The sequence below is a fragment of the Leptidea sinapis genome, chromosome 6, assembly GCF_905404315.1.
Source record: "Leptidea sinapis chromosome 6, ilLepSina1.1, whole genome shotgun sequence".
In the NCBI taxonomy this organism is placed as follows: Eukaryota; Metazoa; Arthropoda; class Insecta; order Lepidoptera; family Pieridae; genus Leptidea; species Leptidea sinapis.
The window spans coordinates 10713654-10731463 of NC_066270.1; the positions used below are offsets into that span (position 1 = coordinate 10713654).

General features: G+C 34.0%; 1 protein-coding gene and 1 long non-coding RNA gene across 3 annotated transcripts in view; both read right to left on the bottom strand.

The window, feature by feature from the left end:
* Window positions 1–14355, bottom strand: part of LOC126965076 (ELMO domain-containing protein 2) — a 250333-nt gene extending 235978 nt beyond the window's left edge. The window contains exons 1-2 of one of the 2 annotated variants that reach the window (XR_007729453.1): window positions 13700–14355; window positions 5962–13546 (exon numbers count right to left, since the gene is read on the bottom strand). Coding sequence is in view for 1 of the 2 variants with exons in the window: in XM_050808529.1 (XP_050664486.1) it covers window positions 13124–13546; window positions 13700–14218 (942 nt within the window). In the remaining variant the exon portion in view is untranslated. Of the gene's footprint in view, window positions 1–1410; window positions 13547–13699 lie in introns of those variants that run through there. The other variant, XM_050808529.1, reaches the window with a different exon arrangement.
* Window positions 1411–17810, bottom strand: part of LOC126965171 (uncharacterized) — a 125437-nt gene continuing 109037 nt past the window's right edge. Inside the window, exon 2 of the long non-coding RNA XR_007729493.1 lies at window positions 1411–1677. This is a non-coding gene — a long non-coding RNA (uncharacterized LOC126965171). The remainder of the gene's footprint in view (window positions 1678–17810) is intronic.

Here is a 17810-nt window from a genome sequence, read left to right on the forward strand (position 1 = left end):
ATAGTCTATAGGTACGCTACACGGTCAGCTGCTGCGAACTATAGGCTCCGCCCAACCGTCACGCGACATGCAACACAGACGAAAAAGTTTGAGACGATGTAATAAGATTCACTCTAATTACTTTCTTAATGATACCACAGATGGGGAATGGAGCAACCGCCCTCAGGCTAATAACGAAATAATAATTTTTATTCTACGATATTAGGTACCATCATTCCAATCCAAATTTTTATAAAAACAAAAGAGCCCGCTGAGTTTGTTGCGCCCGTTCTTCTCAGGTCTAAGGCATACTTTTTTGAATAGGTGGTAGTTTTTGTCTTTAAATACCTATGTGATTTCATAATATTCATATCGCTTTCAAGGCTTAACAATGAATGTGTAATTTTTTTATCTAGTCACCTAGTGGTATCATTGAAAAAAATTGTGAGATTTCCACCTGTATATTGACTCATCACGATATCTCTGGAAGCTTATGGCTTGGAGGCTTGAAATTTGGTAGGAATTTACCATTCGAGTACGACGGATTCTACGAAATTCCACCCGCAAGTTTCTTTTTAACCGACTTCAAAAAGGAGGAGGTTATCAATTCGATCGGTATTTTTTTTTATGTATGTACACCGATTACTCTGAGATTTATGATCTGATTTACGTAATTCTTATTCGCATAAAAATTTTACAAAGTTTGGCCCAGTAGTTTTCATTTTATGAACATTTATATTAAAATTTTCGTCTACCTGGATGACATAATTGTTTTCTGTGTATGGCTTTTTTTGGAGTTTTCATTCAGGTTGACTATATTTTATAATAAACTGACAGTAAAACGTAAAAAATAAAAAAAACTAAGTTAAAAAAACCGACCTCAAAAACTGAAAAGTATAAAATAACTTCTAATTTAATTTAATACACCTGTTATGCAAACCTTTAATATTTATAAAATTCTATTATTTGTATGTGCTACATATTGATAATTTGAAGTCGGTGCCAAGCCTAATGTATTAAGATACCTACACTCGCCACGAGTGACTTTGAGCGGGATAGCTTCGTCTAGAACAAAACAACCCAAGTGGACAGACACGCAAGGCCAGACAACCTAAATAAATACAGTAGTTAAGCTATATAAATAATAGTATTTTATTAGTATTAAAGGTAAAGGTTTGCATAAGAGGTGTATTAAATTAAATTATTAGTTATTTGATACTTTTCAGTTGTTGAAGTCTGTTTTTTGTAAACGTAGTTTTTTTTTTATTATTATAAACAGAACAACGTCCGTCGGGTCAGCTAGTATAAAAGAAAGCAATAATCCTAGTCAATGGTTCATCGTTATTTTTAAAGGGCGTAGGTAAATCAGTGCCTTCCAGATATATCACCCTATTTAAGGATAAAGGATAGTATAGTTAATAATAAAATACATTTATGTTAAATATATTTTATTTTACTAAATATAGGTGCAAAGTATAAAATTGAACACACTGTAATTCATTGAATTATACATAGGTACTTAAAGCAACAGTATTTTTTCCATAGAATAATAACGCTCAGAACGATAGTTTCATTCATAGTTCTTGTCAATATAGATATAGAAGTAACATTATAATTAATGTGTGTGTGAGCGTCACGTACTTACATTCGCCAACACGCACACAGACAGCCAAATCATGCAATTGCAAGTGAATAGATCTCCCTAAATCAGTAAAGTGTAAGAAATACTAGATTATATGTAATAAGAAAGAAGAAATAAAATATAAATTAAGAATTTAATAAAAACATCACGTATTTAATTGTTGTTGCAACAATTCTTGAAGTGTAAATAAATAAGTTCTTTAGAATCGTTGTTTTTTGAAATTCGATGAAACGAAAAAGGCGCCGTTCCCAGCTATATCCGAGGATTTATAGGATGCAGAGAACGAATTTGGGATTATTTTTGGAATCCAAGATGACCGCCGTGCAAAATTAGGATTTCAACAATATTGATATCGAATCTTGGATTTCAAAAATGATCCCAAATTCATTCTCTGCAGAACCTCGGATTTGATACCAATATTGATGCAATCATAAATTTCCGCGGCGGCCATCTTGGATTTAAAAATGATCCCAAATTCGTTATCTGCACCCTCGAGAACCTCGGATACGATATCCATAATGTTGAAATCATAACTTTGCGCGGCGGTCTTCTTGGATTTAAAAAAACAAAATGGCGCGTAACCGAAAATCGTGACGATTTGCTATAAAATTTCTCTCATACTTCGATAAAAAAGTTTCACTTCAAAAACATACCGACATATTGAGAACCTCCTCCTTTTTTGAAATCGGTTAAAAAGAGTGGCCGTTAATGTTCTCACGAGCTCAACTTTTTCCGAACATATGGTAAATTCAGTAATTTAAAAGAAATATTCATAGTGTCTATTCACAGCGCTTAGTTTAAGCCTAAAAATTGAATTAAGATTATATGACTTTGAATACTTATAACATCATGTGGCGTCGTACATTATAGCCTCCTATAAATATCTATAACACACAAAACAATCCCAGCGGAGTAACTCGGGGTATATAGTACTTTCATAGCTGGCAACATATTTTTTAATGGCGTCTGTTTTTTTGAAATGTGATTTTCTTATCATAATTTTTATTATAAGACGCTTTGTGACACCCTTTCACTACACAGTAAGTCATTTTTCAATTAAATTTCGCGCATTGATAGTCCTGGAGGTTGACAGAATGACACTGACGCGGCGGGAAACGTATGTGGTCCTAAAAGGCCACACCGCGACTGCTTCATATCGCTTGGGCCTAATTACGTTCTAAGCGTTATTATTCTAAAATTTTGTCATTATTACACTAGAATTTTAAAACACAAGGCCTAAAATTAATGTCATAAACTGAAGCGACAGTCTTGAGCTAGTTTTTTATAGTTTAGTTCTCGAGAATAACAGCAAATTCAAAGATGTTTCACTTACTTACGTGGAGACAAACAAAGGCTAAATTTAGCTTAAAGCTAGTTTTTTGCAATTTTCAAACTTTTCTTTATCATATATTTAAAAAGGTTTTAAATATTAAAAAAAATTGTTTGAAATATTATTCCAATAAATAAAGGTATACAAACCTTATCTACGTATTAATTTGTACCTGGTATACAATTCATTACAATATATAGGCGGTCTGAGGTCCTATGGAGGTCCGCAAACTGACCGAGGTCCGCCTGTTGCCGACCCTTGCAACAAAGAGCGTCGGTGGAACAAAGGTAAGTGCCGTTGCCTCTGCCTCTTATCTGAGAGGTGTCCGAATCAAATTTGTCGATTTTCCAAATTTATATGTACGCAAATTTAATTTATACCAAAATTTATGGACAACGCGGGATTCGAGCACAAGCTTCTGGAGTTAAATTCCAGCGCTCTACCTACTAAACCAACGGTGTTCCCAAGCCAAGTGGTGCGTTCGAATCCCGCATCGTCCAACAATTTTGGTACAAATTAAATTAGTAGGTATACTTTATCCCAGACTGAGGGTATCACTTAAAAAATAACAAGCAGTTAATATTATGTTCGACGCTTTTAATTTAAAAGAAAATTTAGGCACATCTGTAAAATATTTTATCTACACCCATGCTTTAAATCCTCTATTAAAGATTCTGAAACAGTTAGCTTATTGCCAACATTAAAACACCCCACGTTCTAATAACCATTACATCATCCAAAAGAGTGTTGTAATGTTGTACTGAATTTCATAACAACACTCCTATTTTTTTTTTCATTCCCTTCATGCTCAAAGAGTTTTAACAGACAGCCACATTCTTTTTGCTCGATGCGTGGCATCTGTATGAATTTCAAAAAAAGAACACTTTGGTTTACGCGCGTTCCTCACCACCAGAACGTCGCGCGCCGTAAAAAAAGTAGGTTATTCGAATCCCCGCCATTTTTCTTCGATATTTTTATTGTTTTGTTTACAAAAAATGAGCAATTTATTTCCAAAAGAACATAATATCCTAGTGAATTTTAAGTATTGCACTATAAAAAATGTAAATGACTAGATAGTAAAATAAATAATTGTTTCATTAATACTTAGTTTATTTGTATATAATCAGTAATTAATGATATTAGGTTACTACTAGGACTGGTGTTTTATTGTTAGCAGTAAGCTAACTGTTTCAGAATCTTTAAGAAGATTCATATTTTGGGTGTAGATAAAGTCTTGTATGCAACTGTTGATAATTAGGTATTAAAACACTCATGTGATACTATTATCACGCTCGGCTTCGCCTCGTGAGATAAATCCACATTCGTGTTTTAATACCCCTTATTACACAACAGTTGCATAAATAACTAATAAGGGTGAGAAATTCGCAATGACAGGTCTTGACCCCAAGGCGTTGTCATGCAAAATGAGGTCCCGGGTTTGAATCCCGGTAGGTGCTTAACTTTTGTGTTGAATATAGATGTTTGTTTCCGCTTTATGGACGTATTTATGCAGATATGTTTATTTTGAGCAATTCACGCACACTAACACAAATTGTCATTCAAATTGCGAGTGTAACACGTAGCTTGACACGCAAACTAAACTAATATTCCTGGCCTGTTTTGATCGTGTGTCTAATAGCAAGAGACTATCTAGACGTATTAATTATCTAAGCATTTCTATATTTGAGTGAGTTTATTGTTATGAAGAACAACATAATAGTTAACACTGTATTTGTATTACTATGAAAAATGTCGCTACAAAAATAAAAATATGCTTATTAAGGGCCTGCAAAAGAGCCCCATTTTTAGCTGAGATACTTACACGTAAGAAAAAGAAACTTCATTAAATGACACTTTTTATAAATTTTACATTTTAACAATAATATAGCGAGGTCTATATAATAAATATATTATGCTCGTTTATGTAAACCATCTTTAAGTACTTATGCAAGTTAACGAATATGAAAAACATTAACATTTCTAAACACTGAGAAAATCTGAACAGCAATAGGTATTGTAAAATATTTCGTCATTGAACTAAATATTCACTGGGCCATTAAGATCACAACTATCAACATTGTTTTGTCCCGATATAGAAAAATCTAAATAAGAATATAATAGAAATGTTATAAATGAGGGGTCTAAGTGCAAAAGCGCCTTTATTCACATTTTGATAAGGTATATTTTTGACAATTAGTTGTAGTCTTTTAGTGGTTAAATAAAAAACTTGCGTTTAAATTCTCCTCTATCAATGATAATGAAGCCATTCTTGTACAAATATAACTCATTTTGAAGTTGGTAGGTATTTGGATTATAGTAAAATGTAAATTTTTTGCCCAAACTACGCGTATGGTAGACCGAGGTATTTTTAACCGACTTCAAAATAGAAGGAGGTTCTCAATTCATCGGTATTTTATTTTATGTTTGTTACCTCAAAAATTTCGACTGGGTGAATCGATTTTGATAATTCTTTTTTTTATTTGAAAGCTACTGCTTTCCGTGTAGTCCCATTGCAATTTGGTCCAGATCTGATAATGATAATCCATGAGAAAACCATAAAAGTATTAAATTTGATATACATACGTATAGCAAAGTGGATGATAAATTTAGGAATTACTCAATATCGCGCTAGCCGCTTTCGATGATTCTAAGATATAGATAGGATATACTTAAAAGATAGTTTGGTTAGGTTCTGATTATGGAATCCATGACAAAGTAACGGAGCTCTTCAATTTTTAGGAGCAAATTAACGATACTCGGCCGAATCTTTTTTATGCTATCCGGATATTTAAGTCTAACATAACATAGTTATGGTCAAGTAATTGTCGTAGTCGAATATGATGATCTATGGAACTCCATAACGACATACCTACAGTAAGGGTGCGATCTGTGGCAGAATTTCCAACTGTCTGTAATCAAATTGTAATCGCTTACGTTCATACGTGCTGCATTGAAAAATGTAGTATATCTTGAGTCGTGAGGAGGCGAGAGCGGGTCGCGGCGAAAGGACCTATTCCAAAAATAACAATAGGGTAAGGTACACTATTACAATGCAAGTCTTTATGTTTCTTACGATTATTTTTATTATGTTGATACACAGTTTTGACAACCTCACAAGCGGCCATCTTTGAACAGTTATAATCGCTTCAGTCTGTATCGCGTTTTGGAGTTAACAAACAAAAATCGAATTTAGGTGATCAAACTTAAAAAAGACAAAGCAAAGTTATTAATTTGTTTCTTGGTGTATTGTATAAAGATAAGTGATTGTGATTTTCCCCTATTCCCTGTATGTTCAAATTATCGTTAAGTAGATTTTTGTAAGCATACCTACAAAGAATCATTTCATATTTTTTTCGATTTGTGTCACTTGGGGCACTGTGTTACATTGTAACAATGAACCCCAATTAATATTTTTTTTGTTTTGTACCTAGGGTTGAAAAGAAAATGATAAGAGTTCATAAGAGGAAGACGGATCATGGTCTCCTACGGAAAAAAATATGAGAGATGCAATTAGGATGGCAGAAAGTGGGATTAGTCTTCGAAAAGCAGCAAATCAAAATAACGTAAAAATTTTATGATATTGCAAAGATATACAAGTCACAACAAAATAAGGGCCACTTGATTTTTGGCCTCGCTAGCGATAATTTATTTTTTATGCATTCTCAAGTAGCTGATTATTTATTGTGGTGTTACCTTATTTGCTTACACACATTTTTTGAGCATTCCACCCGCATAATTGTTTAAAGTGGGTAGTTTTAGATAATTTATTGTAACCACTTGATTCTACCCGATTTTAAGACGGATTTCAACTCAGTCAAATTGACGATTCTCTCAGGAACACTGTCAGTTTTGTTTGACTAGTCGCTGAATTAACATTTTAAAATAAGTTATGCCGAGAATTCGAAGTCATATGGACTTGCCAACCGTAACTAGGGCCGTAACATTGCTTCAAGAAGGCCATTCGCAGCGTTCTGTGGCGTTGCAGCTGGGTTTTTCCCGGCGAGCGATCCAGAATGCTTGGAATCGTTTTCAAGAGACTAACCTAACCTAACCAGGAGACGGGGATCTGGCAGAGTTCGAGCAACTACAGCACACGAGGACCGCTACGTGCGCGTAGAGAACGCTGTATAACAGCCCGTTCCTTACAAAACCGTTTGCAGCAGGCGACCGGTACACGTGTTAGTGATCAAACTATTAGAAACCGTTTACACGAGGACCAGCAGTTCTCCAGGAGACGTGTAGTGCGGATACCATTAACAAGTGCTCATCGTGCAAACCGATTATCATTCGCAAGGCAGCATCTGGCGTGGGATATGAATGATTGGAGGACAGTATTGTTTACGGATGAGTGCAAAGTGAAATTTTTTAGTGATGACCGTCGCATTAGGGTCTGGAGGCGTGAAGGTGAGCAATTTTCGGATGCTTGCATCCATGAAAGTGACAGATTTGGGGGCCCCAATGTTATGGTATGGGGAGGAATCTCTATGTCCGGCAGAACCGAGCTGGTAATTCTAAACGAAGACACAATAACAGCTCAACGTTACATCCAGGAGGTCATAAGACCCCATGTGGTCTCACACGCACACAGAATCGGCGCAAGATTCCACCTGATGCACGATAATGCTCGCGCTCATACAGCTAGGGCCACCAGAGAAGCCCTAGAGGAGGCTGGTATACAGGTGTTGGACTGGCCTGCAAACAGTCCGGATCCAAATCCCATTGAACACATGTGGGACTTACTGAAACGCAGTGTTCGAAGCACAAACCAACCCGTGCACAATGAAAGACAGCTAATAAACGTTCTGAAATCAAGCTGGGAACAAATTCAATATATTCTTCACAAATTTGGAGAATGCCATGCGGCTATGCCCTAGCTTTTCAGACGGTAGCAGAGTTTACTGCTTGGATGAAAGTGGGAGAACTACTGTTCAAAAACCAAAAAAAAATATCGCCGCCAAGGGGTCAAAACAGCTAAATAAAGTAACGAGCGCTGAGTGAGGAACACTAATTACAACGTGTTGTGCACGATCGGCAATGGGGTCAGGAATACCTCCAGTTATGATATTTCCGAGAAAACAATTCAAACCTTATATGACTAACGGTGCACCGTTAGGAACTCTAGTGCTAGCTCAGCCCACCGGGTGGATAAACAGTGAATTGTTTGCTGAAGTCATGAAACATTTCATAAAGATCGAACAGCCTCTTCGAAAGAAAATCCGACGTTACTCATTGTTGACAATCATGACAGTCATCTGGCTCCCGCGGTACTGAATATAGCAAAAGATAATGGAGTTAACTTATTAACCATATCACCACATTTTAGTCATAAGCTACAGCCACATGATGTGTCTGTATTTGGTCCACTCCAGGCTTACTACAATGCAGCTGTTGATTCGTGGCTAATGCGTCACCCTGGTAAGACAATTTGTATCTACCATGTTGCTGAATTGCTCGGACAAGCTTTTGATCGAGCCATGACACCTAAAAATATTAAATCAGGATTTCGAAAAACTGATATTTTTCCATATGACAGACATATTTTCACTGATGATGATTATATGCCAAGTGAAGTGACGAATCGGCCACTAGGAGACCCTTCTAATGCCCTCGGGCCAAGCCAGCTCTTTGAAGTTCAACAAGCTTCGACTTCTAATGCCCCCAGTTCAAGTCAACGCTTTGGCTATAATCAGGAATCTCAAATAAATCTATGTGCTAATGCTAACGTATCACGATATTCCTCAGGAACACAACAGGCTACTGTTACCGACGCAGAACTACATGCATCTTCGACAGTACAGATACCAGCTTCTCTCGATGTACAAGAGTCTAAGAGGCGTTCTGAATCCTTAAGCCCAAGTTTGCTAACAAAAGAATGTTTTCAAATGGATATCCAACCTGAAAATGCACTATTTGTAGCAGAGAACTGTACATTACCGGCATTTCAATCTTCTACAGATAAAACTCTAGTTTCTTTTATAGGGTCGAGCTTATCCAAAAGCACAACCGAGACACCAATCAAACCGTGGTAGAAAGAGAGGAAAAAGCAGCGTTCCAACTGAAACACCAGTTAAGAATGAAATTGAAGAAGAAGCCTTGAAAAGAGAAAACAAAAAGTTCGGAAAAGTAAACAAAAGTAATACAACAGAAAAAAAAGAAATATCTTACAAGAGAACTGAAACTGTCAAAGGAGTTATATTTGCTGATGAGAGTGATTTAGAAAATATCCTCGTCTGACGATTTAACAACTGATGATGAAATTCCATTAAATTATTTCGCGACACCGAAAAAGGACGATTTGGTGTAGTTAAATTTGTTGGAAAACAGCTAATCAAGCACTATGTTGGAAAATTACTGACAAATAATGAAAATAATGAATATGGAGTTAGCTATTTACGTAGAAGTGATAAAGTTGACAATCATTTCTACTTTCCTCTTGAACCAGATATGGCAATGGTAACGTTGGAAGACATTAAAATTGTTCTTCCGCTTGTAAACATTGCAGCAAAAAAAAACCAAATGACAGGCAGATTTCTATACGTTCCCAGAGAATATTATAAAGAAATTTAATATTTGTTAGATATCTTCTCTTATTTTTAATTTTATATTATTTTGATGTTGTAACATTGTGCCCCTTACGCTGTAACAAAGTACCCGAGATACGGGGTTCAGTGTTACAATCGACTGATCTGATTAAAGTGCAATGTAAATTAAGATGTTCCCAATAAAAGTGATGTTTAAATAATTTTAAGTGAAGAGAGACTAGTATAGTTTATACACATCCCAGTTGGACATTGATTAATTAAATATTTTCGTCGCTACATTATAGTTTGTTTTTTTTTTGTAACACTGTGCCCCACCTCACCCTAATCGTAACTAGGATCAGATTAATTAATTAGATTGTATAAAAATACGCAATTACTTTTATACTTTTTAGTGCATATTATATCTATTGTTTTGGAATAGTGTTTTTGAAGTCGGTTGTTTTTGTGTTAAATTTTTATTTAAAACAATTCAAACTACCAATAGGTAGAACATACAAATAGTATTATTTTATAATTACAGGTTTGCATAAGATGTGAATTTAATTAAATCTTTATTAAGTTATTTTATACTTTCAGATTTTGAAGTCATAATATATTAAATAGTCATTTTTTTAAGTAGCTATGGGTGGGTTACTAAAGGCCCCGCGCCTTAAACAATATAAAGAAATCGACTCCGAAAAAATGCTGTTCGAAACTATTTGACGTTCTTGTGAAACAGTGAAATATCGTGAAGTATCGTAATATTTGTTTGCTATAAATGACCCACTTATCGGGACTCGGGTTCATCTAATATATAAATTTCTCGTGTCCCGGTGTTTGATACCAAACCCCTTCGAAACGTCTGAACCGATAATATGAAATTTTGTGTGCATATCGGGTAGGATTTCGAATCGGCCAACATTTATTTTTCATGCCCCTAAATATATTATTTTTTAATTTTGCCAATTTTTTTATTTTTATTTTATTATGCAGCATTAAAAATACGTATAACTTCAAATTTTCACCCGTCTACGATTAACACTTATTTTTGTATCGCGATTTTTATATTAATCTGTTCCATCCACAGATCCGGAATAGGGTGCAATGCAAGATAAAAGTCGAATATAATAATTATTGTAGTACGAAATATTTGATAGGTCCGAGAATCGGTCGTCATCTATTTTTATACCCTAAAAATTTTAATTATTGAATTATTTTATTGCTTTATATGGCAATACAACGTTTGCTGGGACAGCTAGTAATTATATATAGTCAACGCAATTGAAAACTCATAAAAGCCGTACACAAACTAAAATTACATCGTCCACGTAAACAAAAATGTTCATAAAAAAAAACTATTTGGGTAAACTATCCAAAAAATTTATGAGACCATTTGGCAACTATTCAGCATCAAACCAAAGAAGAATCACGTAAATCGCTGTGTTTTTCACGAATTGAGAACCTTCTCCTTTTTTAAGTCGGTTAAAAAACTATTTTGAAAATTCTTTATATATCTAAGAAATTCTTATTCTTTGAGTTAGAGTTTTCGTAGTAAGATATAATTAAATACACCAGAGTTAAGCATAGTTTCACGTGCGATTAAATCACTACATAATAGCTGGTGGTGTATAAATCACCTGTCAGGCGACATCTTTAACACGGCTACATCACTGCTAAAAGTACCTTTTTAATATTTTCATCATTGTTTCTATGGTCCCCATCAAATTAAATAATATACACAGTATATTGCATAATTGAATTAATGAATAATTTACAAAGTCACTTTATAGTCCCGCCCAGTAAATCATACAAGTCAAGTGCATTCTCACTACCAACCTACCATTTCATTGACTAAAGTAATTGTTATTCTAAACATTCACAATATAACCATCCTCAAAATTGGATGTAATTCCAGAAAAACGTTCCAAGCCACAATCATGTCAAAATTGAGTTAAGAACACAAAACTGGTCAGGTGATTCATATTAACGGACTGACAAAAAATGGCAGCCCTAGTGTCTCACTCTTTAAATGACATCATGACTTAGTAGCCCAACCCACATGTATTGAATAAACTAGTGGCTTAGAATGTTTTTCAGGAACTATGTCCAATTTATCTAATGATTTCATATCATTTATTTCAATATACTTACATCACTGTATTACATTGATTTACAATGTTAGAAAGGTGGAAAAATAATTATTTCTGCAAACTGGGGGTTACCCAATTCAATAAAATTTATTACAGTGATGTTTAAAAAATAGGTAAGTATATATTAACACATTGGATAATATATAATAGATTATATTTAACATAAGTGTTTTTAAATAATTAAAAACTCATCCTGTTAATGTCATGTCAATTAAATGTAAAAAATATGAATTACATAATTGTAAGCATTATTATAATATTACCTAAAATTTGTCATAAAATATAAAATAAATTACCACTAGAAGCATACCACCCACAAGTTTGATAACCTCTAATTTCTCTCCCAAGGTCGTCATTGAAACTCTCAATAACACATATATATACATTAAAAAAAATACAATTTTATTACAATATTATAGTAATGTGACTTTCTTTAAACTGCTCCTGATTCAATGACTTGCCAGTACATAATAAAATACAGTAGGCATTTTCATACTTTTTATAATATTACTAGCTGACCCAACAGATGTTGTTTTGTATATAATAAATAATATAATGATTTTTATATGAATTTGTCGATAATATATCATAACATCAAGAATTACTTCGTAAAATATGCACCCTGCTGTCGTAATGAAATTGTTTCACAGCAGAACTGTCAAACCTTGCATTAATAAATTCTCTCATAGAAATTATGTATGGACACATCAAAGGAAAAACAAACTTGTTATTTTATTTTATTTAGCAGCATTTTCCTATTTATTCACCTTTTAAACCTTCTCTGGACTTCCACAATTAATTCAAGACCTAAATTTGCCAAATCGGTCCAGCCGTTCTGGAGTTTTAGCCAGACTAAAGAACAGCAATTCATTTTTATATATATAGATTTTAGAATTTTTTGACTAGAGTACATACTACACATGGGTGTTGTGTAAAATTATTAACAACTGAAAATTAAATGCAGATACTTTGCAACTTGGAGAAGTTATAATTTGTAGAATTGTGTACAAATAAAAGCAGAACAATCATACATATAATGATTTCCAAAAAACATGTCAGATACAAGAAAAACAGACATGTTACAAGCACAAATTCACATAAAAAATCATTTGTGAAGTTCCAACAGTAAAGTAACAGGGTCTGCAATAACTGCACTAGTAAATAATATTATTTATGCAATATTGTCTCTTCAAATATTTAAAGACATATCATTATTGATTCTATAGTCAGGACTCGGTACTTACATGATTCTGATGATTTAGTTATAAAACCTGAATATCAGTCTTAAAATCATAATTTTCATTCTTTATAATATAAAGGAAATTGCAATTTTTGTAATGGGATAAAATTGTCATGGTGGCAAAAGAGGATTACAAACTATGGTGCTTCTAGTGTTTATCATAAATAAATAAATACTTGTCAAATATAAATAAAAACTTATGAATGCAAAAGCACAAATTATTATGAAATTGAACTAAATAAATTTGACTAGTATTAATTTCTATATATTGTCAATCTCAATGTTTATTCTAAACACTGTAGAGGGATCTGATAATTGTGATCTAATTGCAATATCAAATTTTTTAAATATTATGGAAAATTCCATGATATTCTCGGGCTTTGATTCAATCCACATCTTATCAAATTCATAGAAGAGATAACAGTAAAATCTATGAAACAAATTAATATTTGGTAATGAAATTTTTGAATTAAACATGTATGTCTTTGCTGATCCATCTTTTAGGAGGTAATATGCCATTGAAGTCAAGTTAATACCAACAATAGCAAATGTATAACCATACTTAGGATGATGTGAGTGACTGAGCACATGGGTTGAAGCTTGCGGGTATTCAGTAACAAAATACAGAAGATTTTCTAGACCAAGTAATCCCATTCCACGAAAATCAGTTTTTGGGTCATCACCCTGAAACAAAAAATACCATGTATTACTTGTGTTTACAATAGTAGTTGTCTGAATTTTGATTAACTCCCTCAGCTCAACCTCTATCCCTGGCCACTCCAGTTCTCTCAAAGATGTACAGTATACTTTTCATATTATTATGAAGTAGACAAATACCTGAAAACCAATAGTCTGCCACTGCTTAGTTACCCTTCCTTCTAGGAGCTCATTTGGTTGTAACAATGACCATAATTTAAGCAATTTCAATTCATGATCAGAATTATCACTATCATACTGCACACGCCGGAGTTCTTCTACTTCATTCACCAATTGTCTATAACTCCATATTTGCTGTAAACACCGCTTTAATGTTGGTGCAAAAGAAGGATGCAGCTTGGTATTAATCTTTTTTATTCTAAATATTATAGAAATGGAAGGTTTTAAAATATCATCAAAATTTGCCGGTATAAACCTTCTTTCCAGGACAACAGCATCTAGGAATGCAACAACTTCTTTTATATCTCTTGTTCGCGAGAGCATTAACGAATTTTCCACAGCACAAGTTCTTTGAGCTCCAGCCTTATCACCATAGCAAATCCTTTGTAATTCACATAATCTAGTTGTTTTTCTTAAAAACCATTTTATAAGTGGCCTTAGGTACCAGTGCAACAATGACCAAACATTAAGAAATAACATTATGACGTTTATAATTATATTCCTAATTATTTAAATTGCAACTGAATATCTTCGAGCCTGGAGGCTGTTATATTTATTAACAATTCTACAGAAAATCTCAGTACTCATAGCAACGAAAAACACAAACAAAACTACAAAACAAACAATATCACCACAGATAGAGGTGGGCTAAACTGTTATAATTTTCCAATGAATTAAACTGTTGTGTTATATTTTTCTAACTGTTGTTGCAAGCTGTGGTAATATATATTAGATGTTATAAATTTTAATCGAAATTATTTACGCTGATAGTTGTTACTTGTTGTTGTTGCGGTTTGCAGTTAATAGTTATTTAGTGTTATAATATAGCATATTTAAAGAGGAATTATTACTTTAACACTAAGTACTAGGTAGATGGTATTTTTTGTTGTGCTTTTTAGAAAGCGTCTATTATCTAATTATCAAATTGTCATAAATTAGGTACAATCAGGACAAAACTGAAAATATTCACAAAAATTAAAAAATGTGTTTATTTTAGTTTTTCTTTACAGCTGTTCATTGGCATTTAAGAAGATTATTTGGTTGACTTTTGAGGATGTCAGCCTTGTTCGTCGATCTGATATTACGAATCCACTTTTCGAAATAGCCCTATCGCATGGCACAGACGTTACCACTATGTTGCATATCTTAATAAAAAGAGAGTACAGGGATGGATAGACGGTTTTGCGTTCACGCCACCACTTTAGTGGGCAATCTGTTCGTGTAATTAAATTTTCATTCAAGTACATTTCAACCTCGTCGACAGCCTTCGTATGCGCCAATCTTGGTGTATTTACATATTTTGCTTGATGGTCAAAATCGGACCAAATAGACATTTCGTCCTCGTTACCTTCAGCGATCTTGCAGTTGTTAGCCACATAGTCGTCGTCTCGATTTAACTCGGCGGCTTTTTCAATTATGATACATTTTAAAATTGCCAATGCATCTTGACTTTTAAAAGCGTGTTGTTTAAACCTAGGGTCTAGATAGGTGCACAAACCAATGGCTTCATTGTGTTCAATATCTTTAAATCGTGAACTAAGTCCTGCCTTTAGAGTTTGCACCACTTGTTTAACAGGCGCAAACAATTCTTTTTTTAAAAGTCGCTCATATACAGAAGTCAAACCCTGTGTCATTACAAGAGCTTTGCTTGCTGTTAAGTATTTGTTGGCGCTCATCGTGACCGTAGCTTCATAAAAAGGCTTTAGGACAATAATGAGTTCCTCAATGCATCTCCACTCTTCCATCGGAATAACAGGCAGATTTGCATTGAGGTTCGGAATAGTGGCCCTTAGTGCCTCCTGTAGATCTGAGAACCGCTGCAGCATCAGATACTTCGAGTTCCATCTGGTGGGAACTGACATCTTCACAGTTTTCGCATTGCCTTGAGTAACATCTTGGGCATTTACCTGATATTTCAAAAGTTTATCCTTCGCTTGGGTACTCCTTTTAAAATGCGCTACGGTCTTTTGTACCTTAGTAATTGTGGATGCTACGTTGGGTAGGCTCAAAGCTTCTTGTACTATTAAATTTAACTTATGAACGTAGCATCCAAAATGATACCAGTTTAGTATGCTAGCAGCATTTATTTATATTAGACGCATTGTCGGTCACCAAAAAGTTTATCTTATCTTTGATCTGCCAGGAGTCCGCAATCCTCATCAGCTGCTGAGCTATATTCGAACTCGTATGCGGGCCTTCTAAAGCACTACACTCCAACAAAAATGAAACATACTCTAATGTTTCACTATGTATGAAATGTCCGGTAACGGCTATGTACGCTTCCATACTTCGGGATGACCAGCAATCCACGGTAAGACAGATCTTTTGGCAAAATTCTTTTATTATTTGTTTAATATTATTCAATTTATCTTCATATTTTGCACTTAGTAATCTATTGGATAGCATTTTACGAGATGGAATCTCATAGCTCGGATTTAAAGCTCGACTATAAGCTCTGAATCCTTCATCATTGACAATATCAAAAGGTTGAAAGTCCCTGGTTATCATTTTTAACAAGGACTCGTCCATTTGAGCTTGTTCTGTAGGACGTAGTTTTCGGGGAATATAGGTGGACATAATCTTTTGGACTTTCTTTGGAGGGCCTAGAGGAGCTAAATCAATGTGATGATTGTCGATCGCCATTGATTGGGTGGAGGGTCCGGGGACTGGAGCTAAAAGCGACTGGTCAGTCTCAGAAGCTGCTGTTACATGCCCACCACTGAAAGTACCACCACCACCATGGTTACTTTCACCACGTTCAATATTAGCGTTCCTACCAGCATTACTGAACTCTTCGTGAACAACAACATGTTTTTGTTTTAAGTGTAATTAAAGATTGGTTATTGTACTTTTGTACGACAAAGTCTTTTTACAATAATTGCACATTCCTTTTTTTTCGGCATTATTTTCTACGGTAAAATAGTTCCAAATTGTTCCAGTGCGTTGGCGCGACATGACTTACCTACTTTATTTTTATACTTATACCTGTCTAAGTACCTACACAGAACAATCTTAAAGACGAATAATGACTATGAACTAAACGTATATTTACACTATTCACCAAACTTTTATTTTTACACTAAAATTGTCTTTTTACATAACAAACTAATAATAACAACTCAACTTATTTACTATTCACACTATACCTAGTTGTTGTAATTCAAAACAATGATAATAATTTTCAAAACACAACTAGCAAATGATTCTAACTCTAACAAATGATTCTCGTTGGAAATTTAATAATAAGAGTGCATACAATAATTTTCAATCTAAAACAACAGTGTTATAATTTTATATTTGTTCCTCGCAAGTAAAAATAGCTTTTATTATGATATGCGAAGTGTTCACATTACTTTGAAGACTAAGCAATAATAACTAAAGCGAATTAGAAAAGGTGCCATCTGTTAATAATATTAAATTTACAAAATTTTAATTTCATTAAAGAAACGCACCACTTTCCGCTGGTGTGCATAGATGGCGCTGTAATTAAATTTCAAACGAATTGTAACACGATGGAAATAATTTATATTATAACAGTCTAGTGGCAAATTTTATAATGTGTTATACTGTTGTAAAAATATATTGTAATATATAATGTGTTGTGTGTTATAACGCCCACCTCTAACCACAGAACACTTTTACTCTAACGTCACACACAAAGTACAAACACCACTAACCATAACTAACAAAAGAGAATTTAAACACTATGTTGAACGTTCATTTAACTGTACAGTGTGCACAACTGACAACTGTGGTCTGTGACTTGAGTCTATTAGACACAAAATATTGCTCCGATTTTGGCGGCTATTTTTATTTGCTGTGTAAGTGATGGTGTCTTTCCCGATTTAATGAAGATAAGCAAGGTAGTGCCCATATTCAAGACTGGCTACTCGAATAATCCTACTAATTATAGGCCCATATCTATACTGCCAGCGTTAAGTAAAATATTCGAAAAAATCATGTTCGAACAACTGTTGGCACACTTTAATATGAATGGAATATAACATAAAAACCAATTCGGATCTACAAAAGGCTGGTCCACTCAAGACCGGGATCTACTCTTATCAAATAT